Genomic DNA, 12,509 nt, shown 5'->3' on the forward strand with positions numbered 1-12,509 from the left:
GTTCAATGAATTTAAACTTATTTCACTGAACATACCCACTACAATTTTATAGCATTTGTTTATAGCACACACACATACATATTGTCATATTGTACCTTTCTCACCACCTGCTGTCAACCGTTACACTTGACTGATTTCAAATGAAAACAAACCCCCGAAAAGGATATTTTGCTGCTATCCAATGAATTTTGTGGACAGTAATTAAAACGCACAGCTAACGCAATGGTGGTGTGTCGCGGTGGTCAACAGTGTTAGTGAAATAAACAAAAAAAGAAATTGTTTATAAACATTATTTATTAAAAATAATAAAGAATAAAAATACAGCAGCAAAAATGACTGAAACCAATGAAACGACTGCAAGAAAATTAAATTTTGCCGATTTATCAAAAATACCGGCAAATGAATTCGAACAACATTTTCACGAATGGATGGAACGTGACGATGTGGCAAGAGCACTGCAAGCGAAATTACGCTGTGATATTATACAGAATTTTAATAAAACTAATTTGGGTAAGTTGTGAGAAAATGCCTTTTAATTAAAAAAATAAAAACAAACAAATAAATAAATTGAGTTCAAGACCCCTTTTGCACTTTTCCTTTCGAGACAATTTGTGTGTCATTTGGTCGTTGCTATGACAACCGTTTTTATACCGTGTAACATAAGGTGGAGTGTATTTTGAATTTGTCATTCCATTTGCAACACCTCAAAAATTTTACCGGTTCCTCCATAATATATATATGAATATATTTTTGACCGGAATAAAATTCTATCTTGACTGAAAGCGCGATTGAGTTCACAATATTCAAAATATAGCTTTGAAATTTTGCACATACATTGCTACTACAGGATTGGTATTGGAAATGAAACGGTCCAAGTTAATATTGCCCCCATATAACGGTACCACCAGATATTTGGTATTTTGGGAAGTTTGGTCAGGTTTTCCAGGGGTCTCAAAGGTTAACAAATACTTCAACCAAAAATAATAGTTGTCTACTTTTTAGTGTTGCCTCCATATAAGGTTACCTTCCAAATTTCGGTATTTTGGGGATATTGATTTCACTTTTCAACCGAATTGGCTTAAATATTGTACTTGGGGTTTATTTATTTTATAGCCCAAATTGTTCTACCAAGAGTTATCAATATTGGTCCACTTTTTAGGGTAGACTCTATATAATAGCACCTTCCCATTTTCGGTATTTTGGGGAGCTTGGGCTCGATTTTCAATCATATTGGTTGTAATTCAGTATTATGGATTCTCAGTGGGTAGCAAATATTTGTAACAAAAATTAGCAATATTGGTCTGCATTTTAGGGTATCCCCATATAACTTTACCTTTAAAATTTCAGTTTTTTGGTATGTTTCTCAACAGAATTCATTGTAATTTGGTACTTTTGATTCTCATTGGGTAGCAAATCTTCCTACTAAAAATACCATTAATATTGGTCCAATATTTATGGTAGCTTCCATATCAAGGTAATTCCTAAATTTAGGTATTTTCAGGAGTTTGAGCTGTTTTTTTTTCAATCGAATTAGCTGTACTTTGATATTTTGGTTTGTCATTGGGTAGATCTATCTATTTTATATCACGGGACCTCGCAAATGTGGATATTTTGGGGAACTTGGGCACGTTTTCAACCGAATTGCCTGTAATTTTGTATCTTGGTTTCCCATTTTTAGACCCCTCGTTCACAGCTCATTTATTTGGCTCAAGGACGAACTCTATTGAAATTGGGAAAAATCGGTTCAGATTTAGATATAGCTTCCATATACATATATTTTCGTCCGATTTAATGTAAATGGTGTACCAAAGTCCATATACATCTTTCGATGTGCACAAAATTTGGCATAGCGTACTGAATTAAATCTAGAATGATGTGTTTTAAGTTTCCAGAAAATCGTTTCAGATTAGATATAGCTCCTATATACATATATATATATATTCCTCCGATTTAATGTTAATGGTGTACCAAAGTCCATATACATCTTTCGATTTGGCATAGCGTTCTGAATTAAATCTAGAATGATGTGTTTTAAGTTTCCTGAAAATCGTTTCAGATTTAGATATAGCTCCTATATATATACCTCCGATTTAATGTTAATGGTGTACCAAAGTCCCTGTATATCTTTCGATTTGCCCGGCACAGCGTACAGAATTAATTCCAAAACGACATGTGTTAAGTTTCGTGGAAATCGGTTCAGATTTAGTTATAGCTCCCATATATATTTTCGTTCGATTTAATGTAAATGGTGTACCAAAGTCCCTATATATCATTCGATTTGCATAATGAACTTAATTAAGTCTTGAATGATATGTGTTAAGTTTTCTAAAAATCGGTTCTGATATAGCTCCCATGTATATTTTCGTTCGATTTAATGTAAATGGTGTACCAAAGGCCCTATATATCTTTCCATTTGCACGAAGTTTGGCAAAACGTACGGAATTAGGTCTATAATGATGTGTGTTAAGTTTTGTGAAAATCGGTTCAGATTTAGATATAGCTCCCATATATTTGTTCATCAGATTTAATGAAAATTGTACTATAAAGACCCAAAGTTTGCCCAATTGGCACAAATTTTGACCAATGTACTGAAATTAATATAAATTTATCTATGGCAAGTTTTGTTGAAATCCGTTCACACTTAGGCATAGCTCCCGCATAGGTTGCAGAAAGGCATGTGTATGGATTAGTCGGTTCACTTATAGATAAAGATCACATCGAAGGAACATGAAGTTGTTAGGATACATATGTAGAATATTCCCAAAGTGGTGAAGGGTATCATATAGTTGACCCAGCCAAGCTTTACTACTTTCCTTTCTGATTGATTATATTTTGGATTCTCATTAGCTAGAAAAGATTCCTATAAAAAACACTATCAATACTTGATCAAGTTTCGTGTTAGCCCTCATATAAAGCTACTCCCATTATTCGGTATTTTAAGAATTTCAGACCAATTTTCAACCAAATGGGTTCCCAATGGCTTTTAAATATTCATAGTATGAATTATCAATATCGGTACCCATTTAGACAGAGAGGCTGTAATTTGGCCTTCAGGGTTCTTCACAGAACATTTTCATAACAAGTTCATGTCACGTGTCATTTTCGGTATAATCGAGGTACTAGCCCATTTTTCTGTAGTTCTGTATTTTCTTCTCTCCTGGTCGTAATTTTCAATGGAATAGCCCCACATAAAATGCCGATCGATTATGTTTAAGGCTGGGCCCAACTTATCAAAATTTTAACTTACTTTAAATAAATATCAATTTCTATTTTTTTATTTTTAAAGGTAAACAAATACAAGCTCACACCATGTCCTCGACAGGCGGCTCAACATATCGTCTAACACTATCACCCTTAATTTTGGCCCTTAACACATTAGTAGCCGAGTTTCTATATGCCCAGAATTGTCACTTTACATTATCGGTATTTTGTACCGAAGTACCATTCCGCAACACGTTGCCAGATTTTGAAAGTATGCGACATTATCGTTTCAATGAACGAGAAATAAATGATATTTGGGAGGCAGTAACGGGGACAATGCCAATAAAAAGATGTTTAGATGCGGCAGTGCTAGATGAATATGAAACAGATGCAAGTACTTCGTTACTACTGTTGATTATAAAAAGTCTGCTTAATATGAAACCTCCGGAAATGTTACACAAAACTGTGGAAATTCAAACGGATAACGATAGAGTTGCTCCCGCACACCATTGTCAACAAAAACAATCCGTATCAGTACAAACAACAAATGTACCTGAATCACCCACCAAGTCAACCCCAAAAGCCGATAATTTACGTCACATAAATAAATATTTACTAATTTTATCACAAAAAGTCAATGAAATGACCCGAGAGTTTGAAATGCTCATTAAACAACGAAATCTCAAAAATTCTCAGAAATCCGCAAGAAGTGTACGGTCAAGAGATTTCCATACGTTAAATAAAAGTCTCGAACGTATCAATGAAAATGTTAAACATTTGACGAAGTGCCGCAGCAAAGGAAAACCTTTAACAAATATTGTCGAATCTATTGATAATTTAACCAAACAATTTGGTAAATGTGCTGAGAGTTTTGGCCAGGTCACACGGGAATTGGCTAAAAAGGAAACACAGAACATTAATATCAAGACTGACACTTGTGTGCAGAGAAATTCTATAGAAAAGCAAACGGAAACTGAAGTCCAGGAAAAATCATATTCGGAATGGATTAATGAAATGCGTACCACCGAAAATGGAAGGAAATTTTTGGAGAGGGTAAGAATAAAGAAGTGAAAGTATTAAAAAATCTTAATGACTGTTGAAAATAGTTAGAATGTATCTGTCAATCTTTGTGAAATGCATTAATTCTGATACAAGGCTTGCAGAATCGGAATCTCTTAACTTTATTTAAGTTTGATGGACATAGCGTTTAAATGAAATTAGGAACCCATTACACATTTTATTTGTGGAAGAGAACCCAGAATGTTTTTAACACAACTACATCCATGTTCAATTTAAATATTAAGGTGTGAGGATATAAAAAAGGCGATGTGAGATTTTGTTTATTTTTACCATACATATTTCATTTAAAAAAAAAGATTTGGTCTGTCGGCCAACCTGACGGTGACCGATCCGGTCACCTACTTTTTATTCTACTTACATTTTACTATATACAATATAATACAATTTAATATTGGTAAGAGCAGCCCAGGTGCCTCTGCCTGAGTCTTCAGATTTCCAAGACCTTTAATTCTCCGTCGTAAGGTAATTGTGTGATCTGGCAGATTTCAATATCTTTTATCACATATCGGTCGTTCGAAAGCACTTTACTCACTACATAAGGACCTCTATATTTCGGCACAAAACTTTTTATTTGTCCCTATCGTTGTATCCACATCCGTATCACTACAAAATCGCCTGCCCCTTTTGTATTAGACCTTTGCTCGCTATATGCCTGCGACCTCGCAATTGCAGCCTCTGCCATTCACTAGAATGACGTCTTATTTTTACTTCATCATCATTCTTTCTTCGTTACATATGAATCTTATGATCTAATTAACAGTCGGTAATCTATTACAAGGTTGTATTTTGACAATGATGCCAATCTAAACAAATCTACTACATTATAAAAAAGCATAAATATGGGTCCACTTTGTAAACATGCCCTCATATAACAGTACCTCCCAATGTTCGGTATTTTTTATTTCCGATTTCATCTAAACTTTGGATATCTTTATGGATCATTCAAAATTTCCCAAAAATGTAAGAATTTTGTTAAATAGTTAAAATTCTTTATGGGCGATTGAATTTGGACCCTTGTCATGCTGTCATTTCGATTCTGATGATAGCCTTCTGTCTTGTCAAAACGTGGATGTTAGATGTTGAAGTGAAGGTTCGGCAGCTGTGTTTCTAATAATTTTGAATGAGGGTATTTAAATCGGTCTTCGAGCCACAAAACATGTATCTACATTAAGCTAGGACGTTTTTTTTTCATCAATGTAGTAATCGAAATATTAATTACAGAAATTTAGGTTGAAAAATGCGACTACGACCTTGAACATGTCAAAAAAGTTTCGGGTCCTCTTATAAAAGGGGTCTTGTCAATTTCAATAACCCGGAATATTAAATTACTGGCACTAATTTTGCGGATAAAAATTCCCTATTTTGTCCATTTCTATAGTGAAAATTGTTATTCGATTTTACAGGTAGAACATTCACTGTCTAAAGCCGTGGCTAAACAAAAAGAACAGTGGCAAAACGAACAGGACAACAAAATGAAACAAATGAAAAGTTTAATAAAACTGCATTACAAACAGAAAATGTTAACGGTAAGAATGAAAATAACATTTAATTAAATAAATTATTTTAACACTAGAACGCCGAAGGCGGTCATTTTGACCGCTTTCCAATTTCAAGTACAAAAGCAACTGTGCATTTATGACACATTTTTTTAAAATTTGGTGAATTTTTTATAATAAACGTAATTCTATGAGGTACAAAAAGTCACCATATTTTAAAAAAAAGTGTCATTAAATGCACAGTTGATTTTGTACTTGAAATTGGAAAGCGATCAAAATGACCGCCTTCGGCGTTCTAGTGTTAAACAAAAAAATTAATTAATTTGAAATTTAGCTCTTATCCCGGCAAAGTTCCGAGGAACAGCAAACAAATGAGGCCAAGAAACTAAATGAAACCATTGAAATTAAATTGCGTAATTTCGAAACAAAACAAATGGAACTGCTGGAGAAACTGCAAGAGTCCTCATTTGAATTGCAGGAGGCTCAAAGGGCGCTGCAAGAGCAGGCGCAGAAAAAGAAAGAGGTAGGATTTATAATTAATGTTTTTAATAATAATTATTAATCGTTTTAATTTCTTCTTCATAAATAGGGGATCGAAACGAGAGGAAAAGCTGTTGAAGATCTTGATAATGGTAACTCTTTGAAAAACAATGAACCAAAATATGTGAATCAAGTCTCACAGTGCCTCAACAATATTAATAATTTAAAGGAAGTTAATATTACAAGACCGCAAGAAATTCAGGACGATGGTTTAGTAACTCCCAGGGATCAAAATGTGGAACGTATCATCAATGAAGCCAAGTGAGTATTTTTGTATACCCTTCACCGCAATATGGTGCAGGACTGACATACATATATGCAGGACAGGCAAGTATACATGATTTCAATTCGAGGGGGCTGCCGGTTAAATATGAAAATGTTATTTCTAAAATGTTTTCTATATACTGGTTCAAAGCCTCCATACAAATTTCCCGGTTGCGTCGAAATTTTACACAGCATAACTAAGTGAGCCTAGAATGAGGTGTATTATATTTTATTCAAATCGGTTCAGATTTAGACATAGCTTCCATATACCAAAATATTCAAAGTTTGCCCGATTGAGACACAGCGTTTTACAGCGTTCCAAATTGAGCCTAGAATTAAGTGTATCAAATTTCGTTGAAATCCATTTGGATGTGGGTATAGTTTCTATATATAGGTTGGAGAAAAAGAAATCCATTAGGCCGGTCGCTGTTGACCGGCATGTTAGCAGTCGTAATATCGCCCAGGAGCTAAAAACCGATCATAAAACTGTTTTAAAACATTTACACAAAGCAGGATTCAAAAAGAAGCTCGATGTTTGGGTGCCACACCAATTGATATAAGAAACAGGATGGATCGAATTTCCATCTGCGAAGCCTTGTGTAAACGGAATGAGATAGAACCATTTCTTAAACGGATTGTTACTGGAGATGAGAAATTGATCACATACGATAAACCTGTGTGAAAACGATCGTGGTCAAAGAGCGGTGAAACACCTCAAACGATGGCCAAACCAGGACTAACAGCCTGAAAGGTTCTGCTATGCATTTGGTGGGACTGGAAGCACACTATTTATTATTAGTTGCTTCCATATGGCCAAACGCTAAATTATAATCTCTTTCAACAACTGGACCATTTGAAGATAGAAATTGACCAGAAACGGCCAGAATTGGACAACAGGAGAGGTGCCGTGTTTCACAAGGACAACGCTAGGTCACACACATCTACAGTGACTTCCCAGAAACTTCGGAAGCTTGGTTGGGAAGTTTAAATGCATCCACCATACAGTCCGGACTTGGCAAATAAATAGCAGGACTTCTATAAGAGAGGCATTATGAAGTTACCTTTAAAATGGCAACAAATCACACAACAAAACGGTGCAAATTCACGTGCACATGCACGTTAAATAAAGTCCTATAGTTCATATAAACATAATGGATTTCTTTTTCCCCAACCTAATATATTTTCGTCCGATTGTTGTCCAATGTTAATTTTGCGTCTCCTACCTCTCTGGAGACGTTTTAAAGGCTCTCCCTCTAGCCGGCTTACTTTCCTTCACAATGCTATATGTTACTATTAAGAGACGCCCTCATAGCTTCATAAGGACTTGACAACTAAAACTAATTAGCTTGTTGAGGGAAATACAGGCAGTACCCTGACTTAACCCGTGAAACACTGATGGGCATGAAGTGGAGTCTATATTAAGAAAAAGGTGACTTAAGACATAGGGCATTCGCTATTTTTTTCAGAGACTCTCCCAAAACCAGTTGTACAGCCTGTCTGTTAATTAAATTCGTACGTACCCAATACATGTTAGAGGACTTTCCTCTATCCGCAAACTGTGAACGCTTCAATCGATTGTTTTTTCAGAGACTCTCCAGCTAACCGGCTGACTATCTGCAACTTTTTATTCAATTCACAGCTACCGAATGATATTATTGGACTTTCAACTATTCGCAAACTATGGACAGTTCCGATAGTATTCATCTATGATCCCAGTAAGATAGTTTTGTTCACTTTTACACGGAAAAAATAATTCGTACATTATATGAATAGTGTTCAAAAAATTTCGTCTATGTCAGGATTTCTGCATTTTATGAATGCGATTCATAAAACATTAAATACTGACTTCTTATTAGAGAGAGTGAAAAAAACAACTGTATTTGGTGCGAATTTTGTAACATCAAAAGAGAGAGAAAGAAAGAGAGGGAGAGAAAACGAGCGCAAATAGCAGTAAATTAAATCGAATAAGTGGTTGTAATATAAATGAAATGTTGAAATTTTTTGGAAAAAAATAGTGGTTTTCTCATGATTATAAAACTTGTTACTTGTGTTCAAAGCGAGGTACATGTACAATATGGAAAAACATAACTACGAAATTATTAAAATATTCATTAAATGTTTTTCTGTGTATACCCATATTGGTATAGGTTATCATATTGTCGGCCACTCCGTCTTTGGAAAAACTTGTAAAAATACATTTTTGTTTCTCCTTTCAGGTTGCGCCTAAAACAATTGGAAACTGAAAGCAACTGCTTGGAGCAGCATTTTCAAAATTACCTGGAACGTCGTCGCAAGGAACAGCAATGTCGCTTGGAGGTCACAAATCAACTAATACAACAAAGTCAAAGTAAAACCTCTGAAATATTGGGCAAATTGCAAATAAATCCAACATCAAGTGCGGTAGACAAACGTAATTTATTTGGTTCGCAATCGAAATCTCTGGCTATTCAAGAAGAAGATTTAGATTTGGATGAAGAATTTCTAAAGCTGAAAGAAAAACTAGCAACTACCCAGGTGATTGTTGAAATGTCGCCGCAGGAAACTTCTCCATCGATTGAATTGAAAAATGCCATTTTGGATGCGAAGAATAAATTCTTTGAAAATGAGCAGCTATTTAGGGAACGTAAGGAAAGGGAGTTCATGAAGGAAAGCATCGCTGTCTTTGGTTTGCAAGATGAAGAAGTTGTCAAGACTTCGAATGTATGGGATTCTAGTGTGGATTTGAAATCTCATTTAGATGTGGGCAAAGGGGTAGAAAGGGAGCAAATTATTGTCTTCAATATTAATACAAATCCGGAAACAAACGAGGAAAGGATTATGGGTAATAATCAAAATCCCACGAGGTATGGTGTAAATTGTGAAGAAGAGTCCTTGAAAAAGAAAATAAATTGTCCACCGAAAAATTCCCCAAGAAGGGAGTTGTTCCCCCACACCGAAACCGTAGAGGAGTGCGGGGAATCTAAACCCAGAAGCAACTCCTTGCCATCGGTAAATACAAATTTACGGAAAACCCTAAAAGATCTGAAAACCTTTACCCAAAGTTTAGAAAAGAATAAAGATAAATCGGAAGGAAGCAGCGAAGATTTACTGAAACAATCAATGGCCAAAATGAAACAACTTTTTGAGGAAAATTCCAAATCGAAGACAGAACTGAAAAATATTTTGGAAACTTCTAAAAATGATAACTTAGGGCAAACAACATACGGAAGTGGACGCCATAATAAAACCAACACAGAGGATATGCCAAAGGATGTAAATAAAATAACTGCTACAGAAAATTATGACATAGGCGATTACTTTGATATTGCTCCTCAGAGGACTGGAATTCAAAATACCTTAGATTTAAATTTGACCACTACCACCAATACCACAACAAATATAACCTCCATGGTAACTACTTCAGCTGTATCTCTGGATTCGGTTGATACAAATCAAAATGAGAATTTAAATACCAACACCACAACTCCGCAGGACACACTCAATACCCAACTACTACAAATGAAAACATCAGGAAATAATTTCGTTATACCCTCACCTCTACACCTCAGCAGTGACAGCGACGACGATGAGAGTTTAAAAACGCACAGCAAAGGAAATCAAGATTCCGCTGCCGGGATTAGTGAAATATCAAGTGATGAAGAAATTATAATGCCTAATGGCAGTACAATACCTAAGCTAGTATTATCGCCCAAGCTGCCGGAAAATAGTTTAGAAATTGGTGAAGTGGTTAGTGATAGTCAACCAGTTTTTATACCTTTGGCCCAAGTCAGCAGCAGTGAAAGTTCGGAAAGTAGTGATCCAGCTTTTGATATGGCGGTGGAAAGAAAGGAAGCAAAGACAAATTTGCAAGTAAAATCTAGTGATAATAGTGAGGCGGATGATTTTTGGGCCTAAAAGACAGGTGAAAACAAAATCCAATAAGTACTACTTGAGGAAAATTTTCGATGGACATCTACTATGAAGCACCTTATGAAGGAAAAATACATATCTTACGACCGTATTGCGGATTTTAGATACATTTCCTCATAGAAAATTTTTCCAAGAAAAAAATTCCCCTTGTATTAAAATATCGGTACTCTTAATCGGAGAAAAATTTTACTATTGGAAAAATCACGGGAAAATAATATAAGCGCCTTATTACGATATGTTCCTATAGAAAAAAGGGTATCAGGACCTGTGGATGTTTCGTCCAACGGAAATATATTTTTAGAAAATTAGAGATGGTAACTTTTTGAAGCTAGAAATGGAGGTTTATCAATTTTTGCAGACTAAAATATTTTGTATAATATAAATACAACAATTTTGTAAACTATTTATATATTTTTTGCATTTCCTTTATATATAAAGTTATCTATTGTAGAATCAATAATAACTCTTTAAATCTTCCACAATTCTCTTCTTCTTTTGTAATACTATGATAACAAACATAAAATTCTTTAATCTAATCAATCTTTATTAACCAAACACTTTATGGTTTTTAACACCAACATTATTATTAAATTAAGTTTTGTAATAAATTTTATGGTTATTATATTTGAATAAAAATCGAAAATAACAACAACAATAAATAACATCATCATCTTATATTGTTGAATATCTTTTAACATATTTTCAATGGCTCAGATCAGCTCAGCCTCTTTATCATATAATTCCCATTAACAATGACTATGTCTTGTGTGTACGGCATTAAATTTAATTTTCCTTTTCACCGGAAATAACCACAAAACGACTGACTTTGCAACAATTATATCAATTCAATTATATGGATGTGTGCGTGTTTGTATATCTGTATGTTTGTCTTGAATAGAATTGTTTACCCACTTACCGTTAAAATAATAATAACAATAATAATAATTGGTGCTGAATATTAGATTGGCAACTTGGAAATCTTAAATGGAAAATAAAATAGAAGATGCGCTTTATTAACATCCATGAAAATGAGGTATATTTTTCAATTTATTCGTCGGGCCATTTTTCTCGGAATTTTATAGACGATGTGAGATTTTTCCTCATCCCCTTTCTTATCAAAATATTAAATCAGTAGAACTGATTAACAAGGAATAAATTCGTTAAGTTCGACCTGGCGGAGTTCTGAGTAATTTTCTTTTGTCATAACAAAAATAATACAAAATATATAATATAATGTATAATGTAATATAATATAATGTAATCCAAAGGTGCCTAAAAAAATATTCTTTTAAAAATTCACTCCTAGAGGTTCCTGTGATTTTTAATCTGCACCTAGGGGAGCCAATGAAAAAAGAAAAATATTTTTAAAATCGACGTCTAAGGGAGCCTCTGAAAAATATTTGTTTAAAACCTAGAGCTGTCCCTGAAAAGCTATTCTCTTAAAAATCCACTACCAGTGATATCTTTCAAAAAAAAAAAAATAAATAAATAAATAAATAAAAATAAAATAAATAAATAAAATTTACAAGTTTACGCCTCTGAAAAAAATATTTTAAAAATCTAACCCGAGGACTGACTCTAAAAAATATTCTAAAATCCATGTCTAGAGCTGACTCTGAATATCTACGCCAGGAGCCGTCTGTAAAAAAATATTATTTTAAACATCTACGTTAGAGATGTGTCTGAAAAAAGATTCTTTTAGAAATCTACTCTTAGAGCTGCCTCCGAAAACATATTAATTTTAAAAATCTACACCTAGAGCTGCTCTGAAATAATATTCTTTAAAAATTCCACGCCTAGAGTTACCTCTGAAAATCGAAGCCATGTGCATGAGATGCATCTCAAAAATATGCATTTAAAGATCCACTCCTAGAAAACTGTAGATATAGAAATTTCGCATACATCAGTCGGGACCTCTGTGCAAATTTTGCTTCAATCGGAACAATATTGGGAGTTTGGTGCACAATTTACTTTAAATCGGACGAAACTATATATGGGAGCTATATCTAAATCTGAACC

At 34.2% G+C, this 12,509-nt stretch overlaps 1 protein-coding gene across 1 annotated transcript; it reads left to right on the forward strand.

Annotated features, from left to right (window-relative positions):
- Positions 1 to 332: 332 nt before the first annotated feature.
- Positions 333 to 10,475, forward strand: LOC133330281 (uncharacterized). The gene is made up of 6 exons (XM_061538737.1): positions 333 to 510; positions 3,287 to 4,254; positions 5,685 to 5,807; positions 6,112 to 6,300; positions 6,367 to 6,578; positions 8,798 to 10,475. The coding sequence occupies exons 1-6, from the start codon at positions 333 to 335 to the stop codon at positions 10,473 to 10,475; spliced, it is 3,348 nt and encodes a 1,115-aa protein (XP_061394721.1).
- The last annotated feature ends 2,034 nt before the right edge of the window (positions 10,476 to 12,509 follow it).

Source organism: Musca vetustissima, unplaced genomic scaffold (assembly GCF_032173495.1).
Source record: "Musca vetustissima isolate MV318-11 ecotype Yass unplaced genomic scaffold, APGP_CSIRO_Mvet_v1 utg11733, whole genome shotgun sequence".
NCBI lineage: Eukaryota > Metazoa > Arthropoda > Insecta > Diptera > Muscidae > Musca > Musca vetustissima.